The following is a 26,123-nucleotide window of genomic DNA, read 5'->3' as shown; positions in this document are numbered from 1 at the left end:
CTGATTGAGTAGCTCTGAGTCAGCTAGGGGAAATGACAGGCTGTCAGGATGGAAGGCATGCATGTCACAAACTTTAAGGCCGCTGTGAAAGACTCCAAGGGCATCATCTTTGAATCGAGCATCCTGGATTCTCCGTGTGTGAAACAAAGGAAAACTTGCATTTTGTGTTCGGTGCTTCTATTCCAATTAGTAGTCCTCCAGCCTCTCTTTAACCTTTCTTTCAAGGAAATCTTATCGTTGACCAAAAGAAAACTGCGCTCTCTCTTCCCATTTGGAGAGGAGCCCTTGCTCTTGTTACTGAGCTCTTGGCTTATTCAAGAGCACACTTGGTCATCCCTGGGAATTCAGACACAGATCACCCATTGGTGGGTGATTGCTTTTCTAAGTCTTGGCAGGTCCCCTCCCAAAAGGCCCTCCCTCTCAGGGAGACCTTCAGATGTTTAGGTGAAGTCCCCAAAGTCTAAAGAATAGGCAAGAAACACATGCCTCTTTAGGCCAGGAGGTAATTTTTGAGTCTGGGACAGCTGGTAAGTTCTGTGGAATACTGATATTGTGCAACCACGTTCCTCTTAGATTTGGATAATACCTCTGGCAGCCACAGAGTCTGTAGACTTTCCAACTAGAGTTTGCCAAAAGTCTAGTGCTAAAACAGAGACCTAGCATGCCCCTCCTCTGAATGCAGCATATCCTTTTCCAGCTAGTAATTATTTACTCTTAAAAAACTACAAGTGGAATATTTAGATGCAAAACTTGGTTAACAGACAAGTAAATAAAGAAAGAAAAAAAATTGAGGAAAGAGATTTTGTGTATTGTCCTGAACTGGACACTCTTATTTCCTGGAGAATCTATATATAATAATTATGAAAAGTGACACTGCAATTTCAAAGGAAATATTTTTTCATCTGTTAGAGTAGTACTGATTTTAGCTTCTGCAGATGTTTACTTTATTTTCCATTACTGGTTTGCATCAAATGAAGAGGAGCAAAACAAGGGGAACATAAACTAATGAGGGGTGCTGTTAAATAATTTTTTAAATCCCAGTTTCCACTTGTGATCAAGGGAACACATCACAAAAACTGTCCCTCTCTCTATCATGGATCCAATTATATTTGGTTAAAAGATGTGGACATATTCCAGTTAATACTACTAAGAATCAAGCAAGTTGCAAATAAATACTCTTATTAAATGCTTAATTGTGGCTATTCTACAAAGGAGAGTTTTATGTTAAAAATATTTTAATAAAGGTGTAATAAAAATTTGAGAGTCTTCTTTGAATTTACAGTAATGGCAGTCCTCTGTTTTTAAAATGTAAATTTGCAAATATCTCTGCTCCTATTAATTGAGATGGTAAACTCTGTTTACTTGTTGGAATCCTTTGACCTACTCATTCCCATTTTTAATCAATTTATTTGTTTGCTTCATTACAGAATGCTTCTCTAGTCCAAGCTACGTGAGGATATTTTTCATCATTTTCATAGTTACATTCCTGATTGGGTTGCTTAAAGTCCTTATCATTAGACAGGTGATATTACAATGGAATAGTAATAAAATGAAGTCCTCAGCAGATTACAGGGTGTCGGCCTCAAAAAAGGTCAGTGAATTCTAAAAAAAGCATTACTATCAGTATGCCATCGTCTACTTCTAATATTTAGGTCCTTAATTAATGCTAATATTTCTTCTCCATTAAGGACAAGTCAATTCTGCAAAGTGTTTGCACAAGAGCAGTAACCTACCGACGCGAGAAGCCTGAAGAAATAAAAATGGATATCAGCAAATTAAATGCTCATGAAACTTTCAGGTGCAACTTCTAAAAAGATTTTTAAAACGTACTTTATGGGAAACTGGATTTTTAATAATTGCTCCTAAAATTTTAGTTTTAGAAGTCACAGGAGGAGACAAATTGTTCTAGATCATGCTAGTTGCTGGTTTTCACTGGAATGGAGACTGACAAGCATCCTCATCATCATGTGACTCACATTGCTGCTGACTTTTTCAGAGAAAAAATGTGTCTTACTACTGTTTGAGACTAGTGTCATTGTAGCACTTTACTGTAATATATAACTTATTTAGATCAGCATAGAATGTAGATCATCTGAAGAGCACTGATTACACTTTACAGGTACCTGGCCATTCCTAAGCTTCCCAGAGAGAAGCAATACTTTTGAGATAGTTTTGGCATTGTGTCACTGCAAGGGTACAGTAATCCCTGCATGGAACATGCAAATGAAAAACAATAATAAGGCATTTATTCTAATGTTGCCAAACACTTCAACATTTGGCAGTGAATCTACAAGAATAACTAGATGAGTAAATGATTAGTGTTTCACTCACGAGGTGAACAGATAAAACATTAATCTTAAGGGTTATTGCTTTTGAAACTGTAGTTTTATGCATGTGTGTTTGTTTTCTTCTTTTTACAAGATGGATACTAATTCCAACATTCTCTCCTCTTTGCCTTTATGGTTTGGTTTTCTTTCTTACAGGATAAGTTTATATATGTCACAGATGACTGGATTAAATAAGTGCTATGTTACTACTGCCATAAAAACTTAATAATACAATGTCACTTTATTAGAATACTGGTTTTAAAAGCTGAATGTTTAATAAGGGACACTGTAAAGTAACATCAAAATTTGAACAGCTTCGTTGTTTGAAGATGTGGAGTCTGATATCTTCTTACCTGGTTAACTGGACAGACTATTTCACCATTTCATTTGTCTAATCATCAGGTTAAAATTCAGAAGATATTTAGAAACTCTGCCTCAAGCAAAGTGCCAGACTTTTGACTGAGCTTTCTCAGATATTTACTCTAAGTAGATATTAGCATTTTTTAAATTAAAAGTTATATTAGGTTATATAATATAGTATCGCCTCAACCCCACTGACTAGAATTCTAAAAGTATGCAATTGGAGGAAGATAAACAATATCTAAGAAATAAGCTAATTCATCATTTTAGTTAGTCAGGGAATCAAGTTTAAGTGATGTCTCAAAAACCATACCAGTGATTAAGTGGCAGCATTTGAAGACAATTTCTATCTTATTGCCAGGCTAGTGTTCATTGCACAATATCATGCTACCTCTTGAGTCTTTAAAATATCCAATTGGCAAGTGTTTTTAAATGTGATTTACTGAAGTCTTAAGTATATGAGCATGAGAAAATTGCAAAGCAAAGCAGAGTCATTCAAACTGAATTGGCCATGACTAGTTTCAATAGTTCCTGCCAATCAACTGCCAAGAGTTACCTACAGGTGTGAAATCCATTCATGCCTTAGCCTGTGCGAACAGCACCCCCTAGAATTGTGCAGTGCTCACCCCGAGATTGATACAGAGGCTATGAGCTTTTATCTTCCCCAGTGGAAACTTCTTCACAAATACCATAGCCCTACAGATTTATTCTCATTTTATTGGCTAGAAGTCCAGTAGTCAGAGCTTTGCCTATGACAACAATGTCTTTTTATAATTAACATCCCAGATTTACTGTCTTTCAGCACTTGAGTTAATCCAAGTGCTAAATATTTGCATTTCAATGAAGACTAAAGTCCGTACCCCACATTCTACCCAAAAGTGCCTTTTAATACATAAGTTGCTCTGGAGCCAACAAATAAGCCAACTCCATTAGCTGTCCCCATAACCAAGCAGTTATGACTCTAAGTTGAACTGTATTTCCTTCCCCAGATGAGAGACTGGGGACACTGACATAATTCAGTACTGTGACTCACTTGTTTAAGATACCCTTGACCACCAAGGATAACGTAAAAATCACATTTTGCAGTTTGTCTGTCACATGTAGCATCCTTTTTAAAAGGAAAATAAATGGATACCTGACAGTCCCAAAAGGAAAAAGTGGGAAAATTCCATTTATTAAAATGCTGACAATTTAAAAAATGAACATTATGATGTTCATAAACTAATTTTCATGTGGAATAATTATCCAAAAGAGCAAAATAAATTGAAATCCTGAAAGTCCAGAGTTTATATTTTTACACTCTCACTAGTTTGCACTAATCTATAACAAACTGAAGCTGTTGTTGTAGGGAGAGACAAACTTCCTGACATGCTGTTCAAAGCTAGATGATGACTGTTATGTGCTTGCTTGCTTTTTTTTTTTTTTTCCCACTTAATGATCTAATTCTTAAAGGTTTTAGAACTTATATTTTACTTGAATAATTGGTATGTTCCTGTATAGTGGTTTGTGAGAAGAGAATTAATATTTGACTAATTAGAATTAAAACATAAGGGAAAACAGGGTATTCTTAGATTAAATAATATTTGTAAATAGAGCCTATTTTCATTATGACCACAGGAGCCTTTTAAGATTCACTGATATCAAACACAAGTAATGACTTTTTAATGATTAACAAAGTTAGGAACTTGAACACTTTTGGTACGACAGCATTTCTGTGCCCTAAACGACTTATATTTAAATTACATGTGCCATGTAATGACTTAGCAATGTGCCAGACATAACACTACAATATAACTGTATGCATTTGATTTCTCTGGGGACATCTTCACACTGCAGTGTACATGGGTTTTTAAGCATTTGATATCTTTTTCAAAATTTGTTAACATTTATGAAGTTATACATATTCTCTGCAAGACTCAGAAATTCACTAAAAATCTGATTATGTCCTAAATATTCAAAGCAGTTTTAGTTAATAAAGATTTTAAAAATTAAAATAAACAAAATAGATTTTTTGTCTTCAGGCAAATTTTTTTTAAATCATTATTAAAATTACTTCATCAGATGTAATCCTTCACTAAAGAATAAATTCCAATGTAATACATTAAACAATAAAGAACTTAAATTAAAAAAAGAATAAATTCCAAATATTTCTTAATATTTCCTAATCTCCATTAAAGATATTCTTATGGCATCCATGAGACATTGATATATTTTTATGAGGGACTATGAAAATTTTTCTCTATAGAATTATTTACTCCGAGTACCTGATATAGCAAATTAGATTCAGTGCCTTTTACTTCCTTTCCTTACTCCTATTTTTTTTCCCAGTCAATTTTCTAAGGGATTGCCCTCAAACTCAATAAGCCCAATTATGAAAAATAACCAAATGTAATGGAATAATGTTTATTTCCAAACACCTCTTAATAATTTTAAAACTCATTGGAATCCATGTACCTGAACAAAGACAGATCCATTGAAAATTAAGAATTTTAAGTTCTCACAACTGTTAAAGATTCGGTTTTAAAGGATTTGAGACATATATTTTAATAAAAGTTTCAAGAGAAATATAACTACTTGGGAGTTCAAGCATGTGCATAATGTATTGTTTTATTTGCTCTAAACATTTAATTTATGACTGTCCTTACCAATATATACTGACCTTAAGAACTCCATTTCATGCAATGCAAATTGAAATATATCATCTTTCAAAGAAATACAGAATTATTTTTCAGATCATTTCCCTTCTCTTTTATAATTCCTCTATGGAAAATTTGCTGTGGGTAACTGATTATACACATTCGTATTTCATTGATTCTGACACATCCGCTTTTTCAGTATAACATCTCTGAAATTGTGATGTATCTTGCAATTGTTGGCATGTTAGATGCAGTGTTGAAAGTTGTGCTTGAATAAATGGTACACTAATTTTTAACTATATGTTCATGAGTATAGGGACACTGCTTTCTTACAAATATTTGAATATTCATTTATGATGGCATATGAGCCAGTTTTCAGTACAACTGAATCACATACAACTCAGCATGGATCCTAATTGTCTGATTATGAGCTCACATCCTGCAGACCTTTAGGTTATTAAAGCTCTTTTAACCTCCTCTTTATGCCAGTGGCTATGATTTCTGCAAAGCCTGGTTTAACTGATAAGAATGAGTAGGTTTCTCCCAGTCTTGTTAATAATTTTTATTCTTTCTATCCCTTTGTAATGAATACTTCTATATTATCATCTCTCTGTTAAACAAAATTAAGTGGGAGAATATTACATGTAAACATTATGATTACATTTTGCACCATCTTGCATATGTTACATCAGTGACAGGAGAAAAATATGACACAACCAATCAGTGCTGTTGGGAAAAAAATAACTTTCTCTTTGAGTCCTTCTACATTTTTATTCTTCTTTAACATTTCTCTTCTTTTGAGTGATTTTTTTTTTCTTTTGGCTCTGATAAATTTACCTTCAAGCCCATGTAATGACTGTCATAAAAATGCATATTTAAATTATTTTAATTATATGAAACAGTTGTTCAGCTATCTGGGCAGATGTTAACAAAACACCTGAGAGTAACAACACTACTCTTTTATCTACCTGAAATACTTTCCTACATAAAATGTATATTTTAAGCTAACTCTTTTAATCAGGTTTGAACCTCTACAATCTAATTTCAGTTTAAAATTATTTAATCCAACAATTAAACACACACACACACACACACACACACACACACTGCAGTTACCAAGGATGGAAACTGTGATTTGTCTAAAGAACTTTTATTAACTTTATATTATACCATAGATAAATATGATTTTGATAAGAATTCACACAATGACAAATAGGGTACATGAATTTTATTAAGGATATTGAATATCAAATACTTTCATTCTAAATTATAGGAAAATACAAATTTGCACATGTTAATATAGAAATTCATTTTCGGATATTTAACATAACTTTAGAACTATTTTACATTTAATAGCTACTTCATTTTTAAACCTCTGCAAAGAAAATTTAGAAATGTTTTTAAATTATCAATGATATAACCTTATTTGTTTCATTTAATTAATGTTGCCTTTGTAAAAAATTTTTAACATAGAGTGTATTTTTAAATTAAAATATTTAAATATAAAATAGCTCTAAGAAACATTCTCATTAAGGAAGTTTTTTATTATTTCTGGCTTTGAATTATACATAAAATTAAATCTCCTTAAAGTACACAGAAGATTGGGGAATATGACAATTTCATATAATATACTATGAAGCTGTTCATATAATTCTGATTGACTACTAACTGCTGTTTTATGTATTTATTAAAGAGCTGACACTGTAGTTGTAAGATGTCTATTTTTCTAACAGAGCTTATGATAGCTATGACAAGGCATTTAATTAATGCATCATTCTGTTTAAGCGTAGGTGTTAATTACTATAAAATTTATGTTTTAAAATAAAAATCTAAAAATCTAAGAATTTGCCTTTATTTACCATTGTGCCCCTACATAACCCTCACAACTACCAGACCACAGCACACTGTCACAAAAGTAAATGTAATAACATTCATATGTTGTCATTGATAGAGGACATTACATAATACCAAAAACTACTAATTCTAGAAAACTGTAGAAAAGACATAGGGTGGAGGCCATCCTAATTGCTCTACTTACCTTTTGATTGCTGCCCAATGATGGAAGCAGAATGACTACCCTAATTACAAAGAACTGAAAAAGTAGCACCTTGATATAAATATGAATGTTCACAAACTTCAATCGTACATTCTCTAGAGTCATGTTTAAACTATTGAAATTTATGAAATGTCCCTGCATTGTAATTTTTTAAAATTTTAATGTAGAGAATGTAGTAAAGCAAATGAGGGGACACATTAAAAGCTAAATAAGACATGTAGACAGAGTCCTGTCCTTTAGGAGTTTTAACAGTTTGAAGGAAAAGGTATGTGTAGCAAATCTATATAGGATTGGGCTAGAGAGATCAAAGGGAAACTATCAGGAGGCCTCACAACTCAGAAGTGTAAGTTACAGTCTTTTGGATCAGAATCCTGATTTCATTATGAATATTGTTTGGCCCCAATTCCCCTCCCTGTTTAGTAATGAGACCCACCCGCCTGAGTTTCAGTAGAGCACATAGCTAACTTAACTACTCAGACTCCTTTGCAGCTAAATGTGATCACAGGACTAAATGTTAGTCAGTAGGATGTGAGAGAAAATGATATGTGCAACCCCAGATCACAACAACTTTTTTGTTGTCTGGATCAACTAAAGCAGCTTCCTTAGCAAAAGAAGCCATGTGCTGAAATTGTCAGAGTTTCCCCTTCAGTCATCAAATGCTCACCTCAAGACATCCCTGGTAGGAAAACAATTTCTTTTTAGCTAAACCACTGCACTCCATGTTATATCAGATAATCTGTGTTATTCAAATAATTGTCTCACTGAATCCTTAGCAATACTAAATCCTATTTTCCACAAATTTTCAAATAAGAAAAAAAAGGCACAGAGAAGTTAGCGACCTTGTATAAATGCACGCAGCCAGCAAGTGGCCAAGGGAAGATTCATATCCAGATCTGTTTTACTCTCCATAAAGGAGTGATCCTATGTTATGAGAGAATAGATTTTACTAGTTTAACTAGTTTTAGTAGTTTAACTATGTCTCTATTCTCCCCCCCCCCAACAAAAAGTAATAAAGAAAGTTGAGCTAATATATGTGTACAAATACTACATAGGAAGAAGTAAACAGACCTTTAGAATATGAAAAACAAAATGCTAAGCATACTCAGATGCTTGAGTTAGACTGCAGCAGGGTCCATGGAAGATAAATTTGGCTTATAGGCCTTGGAAGAAAGGTGAGTATGGACATGCTAAAATTCCATGTCAAGAATTTAAACAATCATTTTGCTAGGTGGATATATCCCAACCATGAATGTGCCATAATCGTAGCTCTTAAATTCATTGAGAAAAAGAATGAGTAGGATATGATACCAAGTATAAAATATTGGTTAAGAATTTCAGCATTTAACAAGAGATGGTTAAATAAACTTTTTTGAATGGGAGAGATTCACATATTTATAATGGAAAATGAACAAATGTAGAGAGAAATGTTTATGTGAGGAAAGTTTGGATTGGTCTAAAGTACAATAGGGGAACATTTCAAATTGTGACAAAGAGGAGTCAGTCAAATGAGTTTGGAGAATTTTCATGAAGTAAATAGACAAAAGAACAAAGGGAGGGAATATGAGCTACAGCTGCAAGAAGATGTGAGAGAATTTAGGGACTGGCTAGATATAGGTGATAAAGAAGTTAGTCAAAGAAAATTCTAATGCCAACTCTGAAAGTCACTATAGACTTCTATCCAAATTGGATAAAATTCCCATTCTGGTCTCACACACCACATTGTTCTTGCCAACCCATGACTATTAGACTAAATTCTAACTTGATCAAAACATTTGGCCAGACAAAACTAAAGCTGTAAATTTTTAAACTGTGTCAATTATCATGCTTTCAATATTATAAAATAAACCCATCTAAAAAGACATACAGTAACTTCTTTTTATCTATGAATATTTTTATCATAATTAGCAGCAGTGGTGGGCTACTTGCAAAAAACAAGTGTCACCTTGGCTTTCAACTTGGTAATCTTTTAGTATTATTTTGGACTGGTATATTATTTAGTCCTTAGACCCTAATGCTGTTTAGACTCCTTCCAATGAATTACCTTTAGGTCTAAAAACATTTTCAGACTATAGTGATGAAAGGAGAATTCTTTCTTTATTGGGCTTTGTCATTCTCCATGCTGTTTTAACATTGTTATGACTACAAAATATATTCTAACCATCACTAAAGTCATGAGAGATAATTATCCACTTAAGAAAATCTTAATTTACCATTATCAACAATTTTTATACATTTTCCCCTATTAAATTTGAGATGCTATGGTTTTAAAGAGTAGTCCCCAGACCAGAGGCATCAGTGTCACATGAAAATTTGGTAGAAATGCAGACTTTTGGTTTCTGCCCCAAATCTTCTGAATTAGAAACTCTGGGAATGGGGCCCAGTGATCTGTATTTTAACAAACTCTCTAAGTAATTGTAATGCCTGCCAAAGTTTGAGAGCCATTTCCACGAAGAGTGAAACGTAGCATCAGGAGACTATAGTTATAGATTATACTTACCAGTGCACCTAGGCCAATACATGATACTCAATATCCAGTACTCAATTAAGTGTTGAGTCAGTCAAAGATGTTTTCTTTTCTATGAGCCCCTCAGACATGTCCCTGAGAAAATATTATGCTCAAAATGTTTGTATTTTTATAGTTAAAATCAAAGTAATAAAATCATTATCTGCATGTCATTTAAAAAAATAAGGTGGACTTCTATTACTTTTTATAACAAGACACATCTCGTATGTAGAGTCTTACATTAAATACCCTATCATCCACAGCCAGGTCTCATTTTTCTGTCACAGAAACCCTCTCTATCCTTAGCAAAGGCTAAATGCATACAGATCGTGTGTGTGTGTGTGTGTGTGTGTGTGTGTGTGTGTGTGTGTGTGTATGAATCAGCTGGAGGATATCCATTACTGCCATAAATAATAGAGAAATTCCTAACGTGGTTTGTGGAGTTCCATCTTAGAGGACTAAATCTTTCAATTTCTCATCTTCACCAAAGTATGCAACTTCTCTCCTTCCTCCCTCAAAGACACTTAAAACTGTCTAGGTCTGGCCCTGGTTAGGTGGCTCAGTTGGTTGGAGCGCAATCCCATACACCAAAAGACTGTGGGTTTGATTCCTGGTCAGGTCATATACCTAGGGTGCAGGTTCCATCCCCATGTACAGTTTGGTTTTTATGATGTTTCTTTCTCTCACTCTCTCTGGGTCTGTTGGTTGTCTTCAGGGAACACAACTGGACAGTCACACCAAGGACAGCTGGACACAGCATCCCTTCCTTCCACTCCTTGGTCACTGTAGTAGAAAATCCTTCTGCTCTGTCACATTTTGAGGAATCACATTTGTTTACTCTTTTTCTCTCGTATCTAAAACACGCCTTTCTCCCTTGCCCTAGATCCAGTTTTATCTCATCTTGAAAAAAAAATGTAGCTCTATGGGCATGCATCCAAATCTATCTCTAGTCCACTAAATTTTGCACTTATTTTGATAGTATTTCTGGGCTTGGAAAAAGGGGAAAAACCTTTTGGTGCCAATAAATAGTAAAAGAGAAAGAAAATATGTATGTATGCAAGGGTAAGGTAGACCCAAAGAATAAGAAATGGTACTGAGAACCTATTCTGGGACTCTGGATAAAAAGAGACAGCAGGGATGGGAAGGAAAGAAGATTAATTCTTTTTCTTTGAGAGATCTCTGCTTGAAGTCTCTACCACACCTTTCTTTAAGGGTTGGGTAAGGGCTATTCCCTAACCTCTAGCCTAATGGAGTTTCATGGGAACCACTAGGAGCTTTGAAATGTATTCCTGACATCTGGGAGAGAGAAAGGTCTGATGTCTGGCTCATGCCAGAAAAAGCAGCTTTGTCACAGATTAGTGCTGATAACACATAAGGCTATGGCCTGGTACTACCTCCTAGGAAAAACTAAAGGGGATGAATGGCCAGGACTAGGTGTGTCTATACTAATTCTAACTGTCTATTATTATTCTGTAGGTTAGACTATAATTTGAAATAAATAAATAAATGCCATTTTTCCTTTCAAATATCAAAATAATATCAGACTATATATCAGATTAAATCAAAAGTAGAGGCCTGATGCACGAAGATTTGTGCAAGAATGGACCTTTCTTCCCCTGGCTGCCGGCACCACCTTTGCTCTGGCCGGAGCCACCTTTCTGCCTTCCCACGCTCCCCAGAGGTCCAGAGCGGCTGGGGTGATGTGGAATGCCTGTGTCGTCGCCATGGCAACGCAAGCATCCCACCCTGCCCCAGCCGCTCAGTGCTTGCGTATGCAAATTAACCCACCATCTTTGTTAGGTTGATTTGCATACTCACTCCCGATTGGTTGGTGGGCATCACGAAGGTATGGTCAATTTGCATCTTGTTCTTTTATTAGTGTAGATAATCATTCTCAAGAATGATTGTAGATCTAACAACTCCCTCTCACCTGACCAGGAAATCTGAAAAAAAATGTATATATTGAAGAAATGTTCAATATCACTGTTTATTATATTCTTTAATTAATTGTTATATTGTAGTGCATTTAAATTTTATGAGATTACTTTGCATAAAAATATTCACCTTAATCTACAGACTGATTTTGCAAATATAGGTTACTTTTCACTTGGCAATTTCCTAGCTTCCTTTTGTTTGATTAAGAGCTTTTATTTTAAAGAAGGAAGGAAGGAAGGAAGGAAGGAAGGAAGGAAGGAAGGAAGGAAGGAAGGAAGGAAGGAAGGAAGGAAGGAAGGAAGGAAGGAAAGAAGGAAGGAAAGAAGGAAGGAAGGAAGGAAGGAAGGAAGGAAGGAAGGAAGGAAAGAAGGAAGGAAGGAAGGAAGGAAGAAAGAAAGAAAGAAAGAAAAGAAGACAGATAAGATGTTTTTCAATATTTATTTTTATATATATATATATTTTATTGATTTTATTTATTTCAAAGAGGGAGAGGGAGGAAGAGAGAGAGAGAAACATCAATGTTGAGCCCTAACCGGTTTGGTTCAGTGGATGGAGCGTCAGCCTGGGGACCTAAGGGTACCGGATTCGAATCCGGTCAGAGGCCTGTGCCTTAGTTGCAGGCTCCTCCCCTGCCAGGCCCTGGTTGGGGCACATGCAGGAGGCAAGCAGTTGACATGTTTCTCTCACATCCGTGTTTCTCTCTCTCTTTCCCTCTCTCTTCCACTCTCTCTGGATATTGATGGAAGGGTGTACTTGGATGCAGATTAAAAAGTAATAATAATAATAAATAATCCTACCTAATAATAGACAAATATGCAAATTGACCATACCTCCGACACACCCACAAGCCATGCCCACCATCCAATCAGAGCGAGTATGCAAATTAACCCAACCAAGATGGCTATAGCCACAGAGAGCAAGGTTTCCTAGGTAACAGAGGAAGCCAAGCTTTCCGCCTACCCTTACCAGGCCTAAGCCTCCACTCACGCTACAAAGTTTCAATTATAGAAGGTAAACAAATTCAAACAGAAATGGTGGCAGAATGGAGCTTGAGAGAGCAGGCCAGGGTTGCTCCCGGCAACAGGGGAAGCAAAGCTTTCCGCACACCCTGGCCGGGCCCACCCGCTTAAGGCTACAAAGTTTCAATTATAACCCCAACAGAAATGGCTGCTGGCCATGCAGGGAGCCCCAGGCTTGGCTCAGCTCCAGGCTACAAAGTTTCAATTGTAGAAGGAAAATAAATTCCAGATACCAGGGCCTCTGCTTGGGTTGCCAGGGGGCGTGGCCGGCCTGCAAACCACCACAGGCCCCTCACTCAGGCCGCCCCATGCCCCAAGGGAACCCCACCCTGATCCGGACACCCTTCAGGGCAAACCAGCTGGCCCCCACCCCTGTACCAGGCCTCTATCCTATCTAATAAAAGAGTAATATGCAGATTGATCATCACTGCAACACACAATATAGCTGCCCCCATGTGGTCAAAGATCCTTCCCCCATGTGGACACAAGATGGCCACCACAAGATGGCCAGCAGGGGAGGGCAGTTGGGAGGCACCCAGTCTGCAAGGGAGGGCAGTTGAGAAGGACCAGGCCTGCAAGGGAGGGCAGTTGGAGGTGATCAACCCTGCAGGAGAGGGCAGTTAGGGGTGACCAGGCCGGCAGAGAAAGGAAGTTAGGGGCAAACAGGCTGGCAGCGGAGTGGTTAGGGGGTGATAGGCTGGCAGGCAGAAGCGGTTAGGGGCAATCAGGAAGGCAGGCAGGCAAGCAGTTGGGAGCCAGCAGTCCTGGATTGTGAGAGGGGTCCCAGATTGGAAAGGGTACAGGCTGGGCTGAGGGACAACCCCCCTCTGTGCACGAATTTTGTGCACTGGGCCTCTAGTAATAATAATAAAATGACAATAGCCCTAGCCAGTTTAGCTCAGTGGATAGAGCATCAGCCTGCAGACTGAGGGTCCCAGGTTCAATTCTGGTCAAGTGCACGTACCTAGGTTGCAGGTTCAGTAGGGGTCCATGCAAAAGGCAACCAATTGATGTGCCTCTCTCACATCAATGTTTTTCTCTCTCTCTCCCTCTCTTCCACTCTATCTAAAAGTCAATGGAAAAATATCCTCAGGTGAGAATTAACAACAACAACAAATTTTAAAATTAAAATAATAAAATGACCACATTAACATATAAAAGGTGCTCTCTTTTGCCCTTGGAAGAATTGTGAAAGACCAATTACTAAGCTTCAAGATTTCATTTCAATCTGATGACATTGAGTCTGAGTAAAAAATATGTCAAAATCGGATGACTAGAATGGTAACTATATATGTCATCTTTTAAATTGCCTTTATTAATAAAAGATAAGTATTCAATTTAAGTTTCTTCCTAGTTCCTTAGTCATTTAGTAAGAACAGCATATATCTTAACTCTCTATTCTAGTAATGGGTTGATAATTGCCTAGTCAGTAATCATTTAAAAATAAGAGAATAGATGAAGAAACTCATACACTTCCAAAGAATTAGGGAGAAAGTAATGCATTCTTTAAAATGATGGTGAGTGAAGGTGTCAGTGAGTCTTTATAGTGGGTGTGGGTAGTTCAATAAAAAAAGAGAGAGAGACAAATGGGGAAGACAATGTCATAGCAGGGAAAATCTTCATCACTTATCTACCAGCCCTTACACACACACACACACACACACACACACACACACACACACACACACACACAGAAACACACAGAAACACACATATACTCTATGAGATAACACCTCATGACACAGCTGCCCAGCACTTCTTTAGGATTTTTTTCTTATGTATAATTTACATACAATATGGTGCACAGATTTTAAGATTACAACTTGAGTTTTGATAAATGTACACACCTACGTAATCACCACCCCAGTTAAGATATCGAATATTTCTGTCCATTCAGAAGGATCCTTATGTCCCTTTCCAGTCAATAAATCCCCTCCTGTGATGGTTAATGGATAGTTCTGTGGGTCATTTTAGGGTGAGATTTACATTTAAGTCTGTGGACTTTTCGTAAAGCAGATTGCCCTCCACAATGGGCTTAATCCAATCAGTTTCAGTTGAATCAGTTTGTTCTACTGCTGAACAGAACAGCAGGCTGACCTCCCTCAAGCAAGAAAACGTTTTCCAGGAGACTGCCTTTGGAGCAACATCAGCTCTTTGGACTTCATCTGCAACATCAGCTCTTTCTGCTTCTCCAGCAGACTGCCTTTGAACTCAAACTTCAACTCTTCTTTCCAGAGTCTCTAGCCTCCCCAGTTAGATGCTGCACTTATCAAGCCTCCACAAGTACATGAGCCAGTTCCTTAAAATAAATCCTTTTAGTTACACATGCATACATACACACACCCCCTTTTAGTTCTGTTCCTCTGGAAAACGTAGTATACCGCCACTTCAGTACAATCACTCTTACCATAACCAAACAGCTTTTTTTTTTTTTCAATTACAGTTCACATTCAATATTATTTGGGATTAGCTTCATATATACAGCAAAGTGGTTAGACAATCCTGTACTTTACAGAGTGCACCTCCTTTCCACGGCTTCAAGTACTCTCCTGGCCCCATATATGTTATCATGATATATATATATTCCCTATGTTCTAATCTACATCTGTGTGACATTCTGTAACTACTAATTTGTAAAGCTTAATCCCTTTCTTTTTTACCCAGCTTCCCAACCCCACCTCCCCTCTGACAACTGTCAGTCTGTTGTCTCTTTCTATTTAAACAACTTTCTTACTTGTCATTTCCCTCCGAATTAATAGCACTCACCTGACATTTACCCAAACCTAATCTTCTCAGGGCAATACTGAAGTATGAAAGCTAACATAATATTTAAATACATTATATTTGCTTTTCTAAAAGTCAGGTTTACTGTAGTATAATAGAAAACTACACTCTTTTCAGAAATATCTTGACAAAAATACACGTAAGTTGTATAACCACTACCACAATCAAGATAACAGAATGTTTCCACCATATCCAAAACTTTTCAATGTCCCTTTATAGTCAATTCACTCTCCCTATCCTCAGCCCCTGGCAACCACTAATCTAATTTCTGTCCCAATAGCCTCCTTTTACTAGAGTGTCATAAAAATGGAATTATGCAATATATACCTTTTGTATATGGCTTCTTTCCCTTAGAATAATGCTTTTGAGATTCAGCTATGTTGGCATGTATAAGTAATTCCTTTTTATTGCTGAATTGTAAGAGTCCAATTTCATGACCCACTCATTGGTTGAACAGCATTTGAACTATTTCCAGATTTGGGTTATTATGAGTAAAACTGCTATAGGCATTCTCATAAAATATTGCACAGACATATGTTTCATTTCTCGTTTAAATACCTAGGAGTAAAACTGCTAGGTTAAATGGTTAAGTGTTTGTTTAACTATCAAATTGTTTTGCAAACTGGCTCTACCATTTCACATTCCCAGCTGCAATATATGAGTGTTCCCATTGCACTGCATCCTTGTTAAGACTTTGTAGTGTCAGGATTTTAAAAGCCATTCTAGTAGGTGTGTACTGCTCTCTTTGTGGTTTTAATTTGCACTTCCCTGCTGACTAAAGATGTGAAACTTATCAGTGCTTCTTTGCTATCTGTAGTGGTCAGCATTAAAGATGCCCCCCCCCCCAAAAAAAGAAACAAACAAACAAAAAAAAAAAAAGATGCCCCCAAAATGATCCCTAAATACTGGTATTCGCACATCTCTGTAGCTAGCTCCTAAATTTAATAGGGCTGGGTAACAACTGGACTGTGGAAACGATAGTGTGTGACATCTAAGGCTAGGTTATAAAAGCCATTGCTGCTTTTTCCTTTATCTCTCTTGGCTCACTCACTTTGAGGTAAACCAGCACCATGTAATAAGGACATTCAAAAAACACCATGGGGAGAGCCACATGATGAAGAATTCGGGTCTCCTGACGGTAGCCAGCACCAACTTGCCAGCAATGTAAGCCATTTTTTTTCTTTATTGATTAAGGTATTACATGTGTCCTTATCCCCCCATTGTCCCCCTAACCCCCTAATCATGCCCTCACCCTCACCCCCTATTGTCTGCATCCATTAGTTATGCTTATATGCATGCATACAAATCCTTTGGTTGATCTCTCCCCCTTACCCCCACCCTCCCCTACCTTCCCTCTGAGGTTTGAGCACCATTTGCAATAGCATAGATGGAGCTGGAGAGCATTATGCTAAGCGAAATAAGTCAGTCAGAGAAAGATAAATATCACATGATCTCACTCATTTGTGGATTATCATGAACAACATAAACTGGTGAGTAAGCCATTTTGAAGGCAGATTCTCAAGTCCCCAGTTAAGGTTTTAGAAGACAGCTATAAAACCAGAACAACCAGTTAAGATGTTTCTGATTTCCTGACCTGCAAAACTTATGAAATAAATGTTTATTATTATTTTAAGCCAACATTTAGTAAATTATTACAAATTATTACAGGTAATACATTATTCATATTTTTTTCTTTGGTAGAATGTCTGTTCAATTCTTCAGTCTATTTGTAAAATGGATTATTTGTCTTCTTATTATTAAGGAGTTCTTTATATACTTTGTGTGTAAGTCCTTTATAGGATAGGTGTTCTTCAAGGATATTTCTCCCAGCTGTTGGCTTGTTTTTTCATTTTCTTAATAGAATTTGTTCAAGAGGGAAAAAAAATTGTATTTTTATGCAGTCCAATTTGTCTACTAGTATTTATTTCTTCTATGATTCATGTTTTTGGTGTCATAGCTTAAAATTCTCGGCCTAATGAAAGGTTGATGGATTTTTTCCCCTGCTTCCTTCTAGAAGTTTTATAAATTTAGGGTTTTTTTTAGGTATATAATCCATTTGAGTTCAATTTTTGAAAACTTAATTGTTTCAAACATGATTTCCCCATTACATAAAATGGCACCTTTGTAAAAAAAGAAAATGTTGACTATATGTGTATGGTTCTATTTCTAGAGTCCATTCTATTCCATTGATCTGTTTGTCTCTCCTTATGCCAATATTGTATTGGCCTTATTACACTAGTTATAGAGTATAAATCTTGAAATCAGTTAGTATGAATTCTCCAGCTTTGTTTTTTATTGCCAAAATTTCTTTGATTATTCTAGATATTTTGCTTTTCTATATACATTTTAAAATATGTTTCTCAGTTTCTATAAAAAAATCTTGCTGAGGTTTTGGTTAGGACTCAATTGAATATAAATCAATTTAGGGAGAATCAAAATCTTAATAATCAAAATTCCTCAGGCCATAAAAAGATATATCTCCATTTATTCAAATGTTCTTTGATTTCTCTCATTAATGATTTATAGCTTTCATCTATAAATATTACTCATATTTTGTTAATATCCCCATGTATGTTGTATTTTAATGCAGCTTTAATAGTGCTGTTTTATCTATTTAAATTTTCCATTGTCAGTATAGAGAAATGCAATTAATTTTGTGTATTAACCTTTTATCTTGTCACCTTGCTACACTCATTTATTAGTTTTAGTAGCTTTTTCATAGTTTGGGGAATTTTGTATTTAGACAATTATATCACCTGTAAATAAAATAATATTATTTCTTCCTTTCCAAATGGTATAGCTTTTATTTCTTACCCTGCTGCACTGACTAGGACTTCCAGTGCAATGTTGAATAGGAATGATAAGAGCAGGCACTTTGCACTGCCTGCAACTCTCAGGTAAAGGCATTCAGTCTTTCACCATTCAGTTATTAACTATTGGATTTTATATGTATGCCCTTTATGAAGCTGAGAAAATTACCTTCTGTTCCTCATATGCTGAGTTATTTCATGATGGATGTTGAATTTTTTCAAATGTATTTACTGCATCTATTGACATGTCATTTTTAAGCTTATTGATATGATTTACATTCATTGATTTTTTAAATGTTGAATTAACCCAGCTGCTTTTTTTGCAATTATTTGTTTCTTATTTATTTGCTTAATTTATTGGGTGATATCTATAATAACAAAAGCATAATATGCTAATTAGACCGAACACCCAAACAACCTTCCGGACGAAGCCAGGGCTGTGAAGCCCAAGGCAAGCTGCCGCAGCTGCAAGGGCCAAGCCCCTTGCACAAATTTTGTGCATCGGCCTCTAGTTGGTTAATAAAATTATATAGGTTTCAGATGTACAATTCCATAATACATCATAGGTACATTGTATTGTGTGTTCACCCCCCAAGTCTCCTTCCATCATCATTTATCCCCCTATATCCTCTTCTACCTTTCTCCAACCCCTTTCCCTCTGGTAATCACCATAACTCACCTGCTTTTAAAGACTCACCATATAATTTCACTCTACATATTCAACCATATTTTGCACAAGGTACAATCACAAATCCTATCTATCTTGCTTGACTGATGCTCATCCTTTGCCCCACAATGCTCTTTTGCCTTCACTATCTGGATCCTTATCTCTCTTCAAGGTTTAATTTAATTCCACCTACTCCATGAACCTCTCTCCATTCTAAATTCCTTCTTAATGGGCCAATCATTTGGACTTGAGCACTCTTCCAAACCATTTTTATTAGCAAGAAACCATGTCAAGAAGAGAAAGAAACTGCTAGGGATCAGTGGATGGAGATAAGAGTCAATGTGAGAAAGTACTGGGAAGGTAGGGAAGAATATTTGAGTATTACAACTGATTTTTTTTTCCTGGTACAATTACACAGGGAATTTCTTGTACTAGTTCTGGGGAGATTCCAGTAATGTTATGCTCATAGACAATCCTCCTCCCACCCTTACTGCTCTTGGAACAATTCTGGAAGACTACACAATTTTTATTTTTATTTTTGATGGAACTGGAAAGATAAAGAGACCGTCCTGTTCTCTGAAAATCTTTTGTAAAAATATGGGTAAAAGAATAAGATAAATGTTACATTTATTTACTCAATAAATGCTCATAAGTACCTTGTGTGAAACACTATTAAGCTTTGTGGAGATACAAAAATAAACCTGTTTGACATCTCTAAATTTAAATTACACATAACATCCTGTATATACTTATTCTTTCTTGTTTTGAAATCCCTATTCCTTTGTAGTCCGCCGCCCCAGACACACACACTCAGCTGCCTTCCAGCCATGAAAAAATGCTATTCAATATACAAATACTAAAATACATGATTACATAAAAACATAATTAACTTAGCACTATTTTACAGTTTTACACAACCAGTTTCATTATCAGTTATTGAATAATCTGTAAAAATCATGTTGAATATTTTCTCATCTTTGACTAGAAAACCCAGTTAAAATCTAGAAAACTGGTTTTCATTAAAAATTAAAAATGGCCGAAACCGGTTTGGCTCAGTGGATAGAGCGTCGGCCTGCGGACTGGAAGGTCCCAGGTTCGATTCCGGTCAAGGGCATGTACCTTGGTTGCGGGCACATCCCCAGTAGGGGTTGTGCAAGAGGCAGCTGATCGATGTTTCTCTATCATCGATGTTTCTAACTCTCTATCCCTCTCTCTTCCTCTCTGTGAAAAATCAATAAAATATATTTAAAAAAAATTAAAAATGAATTGGTGAAAGCCAGCTTTTCTAATTAAAACTGCATGGGATCCTGGAACAGTGCAGCTTCTGATGCTGTCAGGATTTCCTGTGATAAAACTGGCACCTGTTTCCATGGAAGTATTTTGCCACCTAAGCTCTCAGACATTTTCAGTTTTGGCTTTCATAACTATCTCCAGATGATTATTAAATTACCTGGGTAAGGAACTTAAAATTGTGAAATGATCCTTTTTAAAATTATTTACCTTAGTGTGGAAGACATAGTACATAGTAACTGCCTGGGTAAACAGAAATTGCCAAATATTGGATTAGCACTACCTTCTGCCCTAACCCCCAGATCAGAATCTTAAAACACAGCAGTAAAAATTTGGTGATTTCCATGATCCAAAACGAAAAACAAAGAAGAAAGTCTTATACTGTAAATGATAGTGGGGATTTTTTTCCCTTGTATTAGAACCCAGCTAACTAAGTTCAGCTGGAATTTATAGCACTCAATGGTCAAAGTCAAATGTATACCTTGAACTACAAACAAACATTAATTGCAGTAGAAATTACAGATTAGAATAAATTATGAATGCCAGTTTTATGTGTTATCCACAATCAAATTCTACATGCAAGTTTTAATTCAACCTTGAATAATTTAGGAGCCATTTGCCTAAGAAAGTCTATGTATTCTCCTTTCTTCTATCCTCTGATACTCTGTTTTTTGGTATGTTTTTCCAGTTAAGCTTTGTCATCCTAAAGTAAATAATGTATTAGTCCTAGAAAAGATGTGATGGGAGAAGAATAAACAGCATAAAATAACTTATAAAAGGAATGTTTTACAAGTCTACAACTATGTAAAAAGTCTTCTTGAAGAAGACTTCTATAAATCATTCATGAGAACCAGTATAGAAAATCTAGAGTATCTGAACTGAGAGGGAATGTAGGAAGTATCCAGAGGAGGAGTACTGTACCTTGTTCACCCTTTGCCAGCTCCTGCAGAGCCATACCACATTGAGAAACTAATCTCCACTAACACACAGAAATCTTCCCTCAGTATATCCCCTGGTCCCTCTCGCTCTTCACATCCTCCCCTTTGTAAGGTGTATCTGCCATATTACTTGAGAATATTTCATTTTCCTATAGAAGATAAGAGAGCCAAATAGAATCAATGAAACTCATAAGAAACATTAAATATAGATAACAAATATAAAAGTAGCTTATGAGACACAAGAGAAATCCTTAATTTGTGTTATGCATAAAAAGTAAGATAGTAACTCATGAAGTGGGTTTCTTAGACATCAGTAAAGTAAAAAGAGCCCTAACTGGTTTGGCTCAGTAGATAGAGCGTCGGCCTATGGACTGAAAGGTCCCAGGTTCGATTCCGGTCAAGGGCATGTACCTTAGTTGCAGGCACATCCCCAGTAGGAGGTGTGCAGGAGGCAACTGATCGATGTTTCTAACTCTCTATCCCTCTCCCTTCCTCTCTGTAAAAAAAAAAATCAATAAAATATATATTTTTAAAAATAATACTTAAAATTAGACTTCATTGAACTCTTGCCATGTTCCAGGCATTCTGCAAAGTACTTTATCTAGATAATCTCATTTAATAGTCAAAACAACCTTATACTAGTAAGTAGATTTATTATCTCCTTTAAACAGATAAGAAAATTTAGACTTACCATGATGAGTTTCCCCAAGGTTACACAGCTAGAAAACATAGTCAAATCTTAAACCAATTAATGTATCCATTTCTGTCTCTAAAGTCCATTATGTTAATATTGTGTTTAGTGCCCTTTATCAAAACTTATTATAACTTTGTAATATATTTTAAAATCAGGGAACATGATGCCTTCAACTTTGTCTATCTTTCTCAAGATTGTTTTGGCTATTTGGAGATTTCTGTGGCTCCATATGAATTTTAGGATTATTTGTTCTATTTCTTTGAAAAATTCCATTAGACTTTTGATAAGAATTGTGTTGGCTCTGTAGATTGCATTGGGTATATTGGGCACTTTAACAATACTGATTCAATGAGCAAGAAATATTTTTCCACTTATTTTTATCTTCTTCAATTTCTTCATGGCTTGTCTTTTTTTTTATATATATACAGGTCTTTCACCTCCTTGGTGAAATTTATTCCTAAGTATTTTATCCTTTCTGATGCAATTGTAAATGAGGTGTGTGTGTGTGTGTTTTTTATTTCTCTTTCTGGTAGTTCAATATTAATGTAGAGAAACAGAACAGATTTTTATGTATTGATTTGGCATCCTATAACTTTATTAAATTTGTTTATTCCAACAATTTTTTTGTGGAGCTTTTAGGCTTTTTAATAATATCATGGCATCTACAAATAGTGACAGTTTTATATCTTTTCAATTTGGATGCCTTTTATTTCTTTTTCTTGTCTAATTGTTCTGGCTAGGACTTCCAATAATACTATGTTGAATAGAAGTGGCAATAGTAGGCATCCTTGTCTTGGTCCTGATCTTAGATAAAAGGCTTTCATCTTTTCAGTACTGAGTATGATGGTAACTGTGGCTTGTCATATATGGCTTTTAGCATGTTGAAGTACATTCCTGAATCAGTTTCTGCAGCAACTCCATGAGTCTATCATTGAAAACTGCTGGCCTGGCTGGTAATTCTCCAGCACTTCCAGCCATCTCTAGAGGTAGACCTGTCATCAGCAGCCCGATAACAAGAGAGGAGGACTGGGGGAAGTATACTACAATAGTGAGAACCAGGGAATTAGAAAAGGAACAGACAGTTTCTGCTCCAGTTGGTAAACAGAAATGCCATTAGTCAGGATTCATGTTGAATGAATTGTTGAATTACAGGAAGTCTTCAGAAATGAATTCCTTGTGATTGCTGTGAATGAAGTGTAAATACTTAATAAGATGATCTATCTATCTATTCTATTTATTCTAGGGTGATTATCTATTCTGACCTATTACTCTGTCAACCTACTCTTACAATATTTTAATCATAATAGGTAAGCATTTTAGGGGCAAATCTCTCCATTTTATATTTTTTCTTCAGAATGCTTTTAGCTAATTTCATTCTTCCAAATGAAATTCAGAATTTTTGAATCAATTTCCACATCCACCCAAGAAAGAAATCCTATTAGTAATTACATTGACACTTCAAAATTAATTTAGTAAGAACTGACCTCTTTAGAAACAAATGCAACCTTCCTATGCAAATTCAACTCCTCTTTTATACCTCTCAATACAATGGTGTAGCTTAATTCACAGGCCACAAAAATGTTTTGGAGGATTATTCCTGTATATGTCAGAAGGCTTTCTTTTTTGTTATTCAACAAAGCAGTGATTTTCAACTGGTAGGCCGCAAGAGGCACACTGGTGTGCTACAAGAATTTTTAAAACATGCAATATCTGACTATAGTCAGGGGCACTGAACTCTTTGCCCTTAGATTGTCAAATAAAAAAAATGACAACAGTCAAAACAACAATAGCCAACTGGTGTGAATGAGTCAAAATTATACATATTTTTTGTCAGATTAGCAAAAAATAATTTTTTTGGTGTGCCACAGAATTTTAGTAATTAGTTTATATGTACCATGAGATGAAAAGGGTAAAAAATTGATGCAATGAGAGATATCCACATCCTTTCTTCATTATAACTTCTAACTAGTTATAAATTGTATATAAGAAGATTACTGATTTCATTTCTATTATATTCAATCTACTTTTTAAATTCTAAGCATTTTTATTATTTTCTTGTGCTGGCTAGGTTATATACAAGTCATCTGTAAAATATATCATAATCTGTTCTGCCTTCATAAAATTCTTAAATGTTTGTTCCTTTCACCTGGCTAGCATGGCTCAGTGGTTGATCATCGACCTATGAACCAAGAGGTCATAGTTTGATTCCCAGTCAGGGCACATGCCCAGGTTGCAGGCTGGATTCCCAGTGTGGGGCGTGCAGGAGGCAACCAATCAATGATTCTCTCATTGTTGATGTTCTATCTCTCTCTCTCTCTTCCTCTCTGAAATCAATAAAAATATTTTTCTTAAAAAATGTTGTTCGATTGAATCATAGCATCATTTCTAAGGTACAACATCCATCTAAGAGAGTAAGAATGTATCTGGCTCTTATCAATCATTATTATCTGATCAAGGTGAGTTCACTAACCAGATCCTTTATAGGAGAATATTTCATTGAGATAATGTATTAACAGGGAAAGGAGAGAATATATTGGTAGAAAGAAAAGGCTGGGGGTTGTTTCTAGGGTTGTGAGGTAGGATATGAACAAAGCTATTACTCTTGGCTGGGAAAATACCAAAGAAGACTGTCCTCTATTGTGCAGGGATAATTAGGGAAGGCTCTGATCTCTAGTAGCCTTGCCACTTATCAAACTGGTAATTTTCTAGGTCTCCATCTAGCTACTGCTTCCACTTTATTAAATGACAAGAAAGAACAGAGTGAGAAATACTTTCACAAGGAGTTTGGCTGAATACCCACACACTTTCTGAATTGCCTAGGGCTGCATGTTTAGGATATGAATAGTAGAATATGATGGATTTAATTATTACACAGCTGGATTATGAAGCATTTTTCTAAGTTTATGGAATTATGTTAGCACACAAAAATAAAGAGCTTCATTACATTTAATTCTAGGATCCTAAGATTTTTATTTTTTTTTCAAAAAGTCCTGAAACTCAACATTACAAGGAAACAACTTTAGGTAGAATATTAGCATTTTAAATAATTGTAAATAGACTAGCAGAATGAAAGTCTTTATCTATAAATTCAAAACTTCTCTCTCACCAAGCACCATATGGTTGAAAGTAAGAAAAGAAAGGAGGAAGGAAGGGGAGGAAAAAAACATGGGAGAAATTCTTACACTTCACATGATTTTTCCAATGAAAGAATCAGGTCTAACTCTATATTCTACTTTATTTTTATTTAATAAGTATGCCTTTCTGCAAGCCATCTTCCAGAATATCTTTGAGGAAAAGTTATTTTTAGGATCCTCCAGATGGAAGTACCTTTCTAAAAACCAGAAAAGCCTAAGAAAATTATTACTTTAATAATAATAACGAAGACTTTGGGTGTAAAAAGACTAAAGTTCAAAACTTGTTTTCAGACCTAATGAACTAAGACTTTACAAAATTATTCAAGAATAGCTTTCATTCTTATCCTATCTAATAAAAAGGGAATATGCTAATTGACCATCACTCCATCACAAAGATGGCTGCACCCACAGCTGAGGCCAAATTCCCATAAGGAACCTTAACAAGCAATCAGCAGGGACCTGAGGCTACACCCTCCCCCGCCCCCATGGGGCTTGACATGGGATCTCAGGCCACGCGCCCCCCCACCCCCACCAAGCAGGGCTTGACAGGGGACCTCAAGGTGCGCTTCCCGTCCTGGTGCTGGGCTATGGGACCTCAGGCAGTTCCCCCCACCCCAGCACCAGGCCGGGGGACCTCAGGCCGCACACCCCACCTGGCAGGGCTTGACAGGGGACTTCAGGCCGCGCCCCCCACCCAGCAGGGCTTGATGGGGGACCTCAAGGTGCACTTCCCATCCTGGTGCTTGGCTAGGGGACCTCAGGCTGCTCCCCCTGCCCCAGCGCCAGGCTGGGGGACCTCAGGCCGTACCCCCACCAGGTGGGGCTTGACAGGGGACTTCAGGCCGCACCTCCCACCCCAGCACCAGGCCAGGGGACCTCAGACTGCACCCCTGCCTGGGTGGGGCTTGACAGGGGATTTCAGGCCACGCCTCCCACCTTGGCACCAGTCCGGGGGACCTCAGGCCATGAC

At 36.4% G+C, this 26,123-nt stretch overlaps 1 protein-coding gene across 2 annotated transcripts in view; it reads left to right on the top strand.

The window, feature by feature from the left end:
- Window positions 1-8,761, top strand: part of ITGB8 (integrin subunit beta 8) — an 85,420-nt gene extending 76,659 nt beyond the window's left edge. For both annotated transcript variants that reach the window (XM_079785891.1, XM_079785892.1), the window contains exons 13-14: window positions 1,428-1,591; window positions 1,689-8,761. In XM_079785891.1, coding sequence (XP_079642017.1) covers window positions 1,428-1,591; window positions 1,689-1,811 — 287 coding nt within the window. In that variant the 3' untranslated portion in view covers window positions 1,812-8,761. The remainder of the gene's footprint in view (window positions 1-1,427; window positions 1,592-1,688) is intronic.
- The last annotated feature ends 17,362 nt before the right edge of the window (window positions 8,762-26,123 follow it).

Source organism: Cnephaeus nilssonii (assembly GCF_951640355.1).
Source record: "Cnephaeus nilssonii genome assembly, chromosome: 12".
Lineage (NCBI taxonomy): Eukaryota > Metazoa > Chordata > Mammalia > Chiroptera > Vespertilionidae > Cnephaeus > Cnephaeus nilssonii.
Note: the sequence above shows the minus strand (reverse complement) of the source record. Positions and strands in the feature narration are given on the sequence as shown.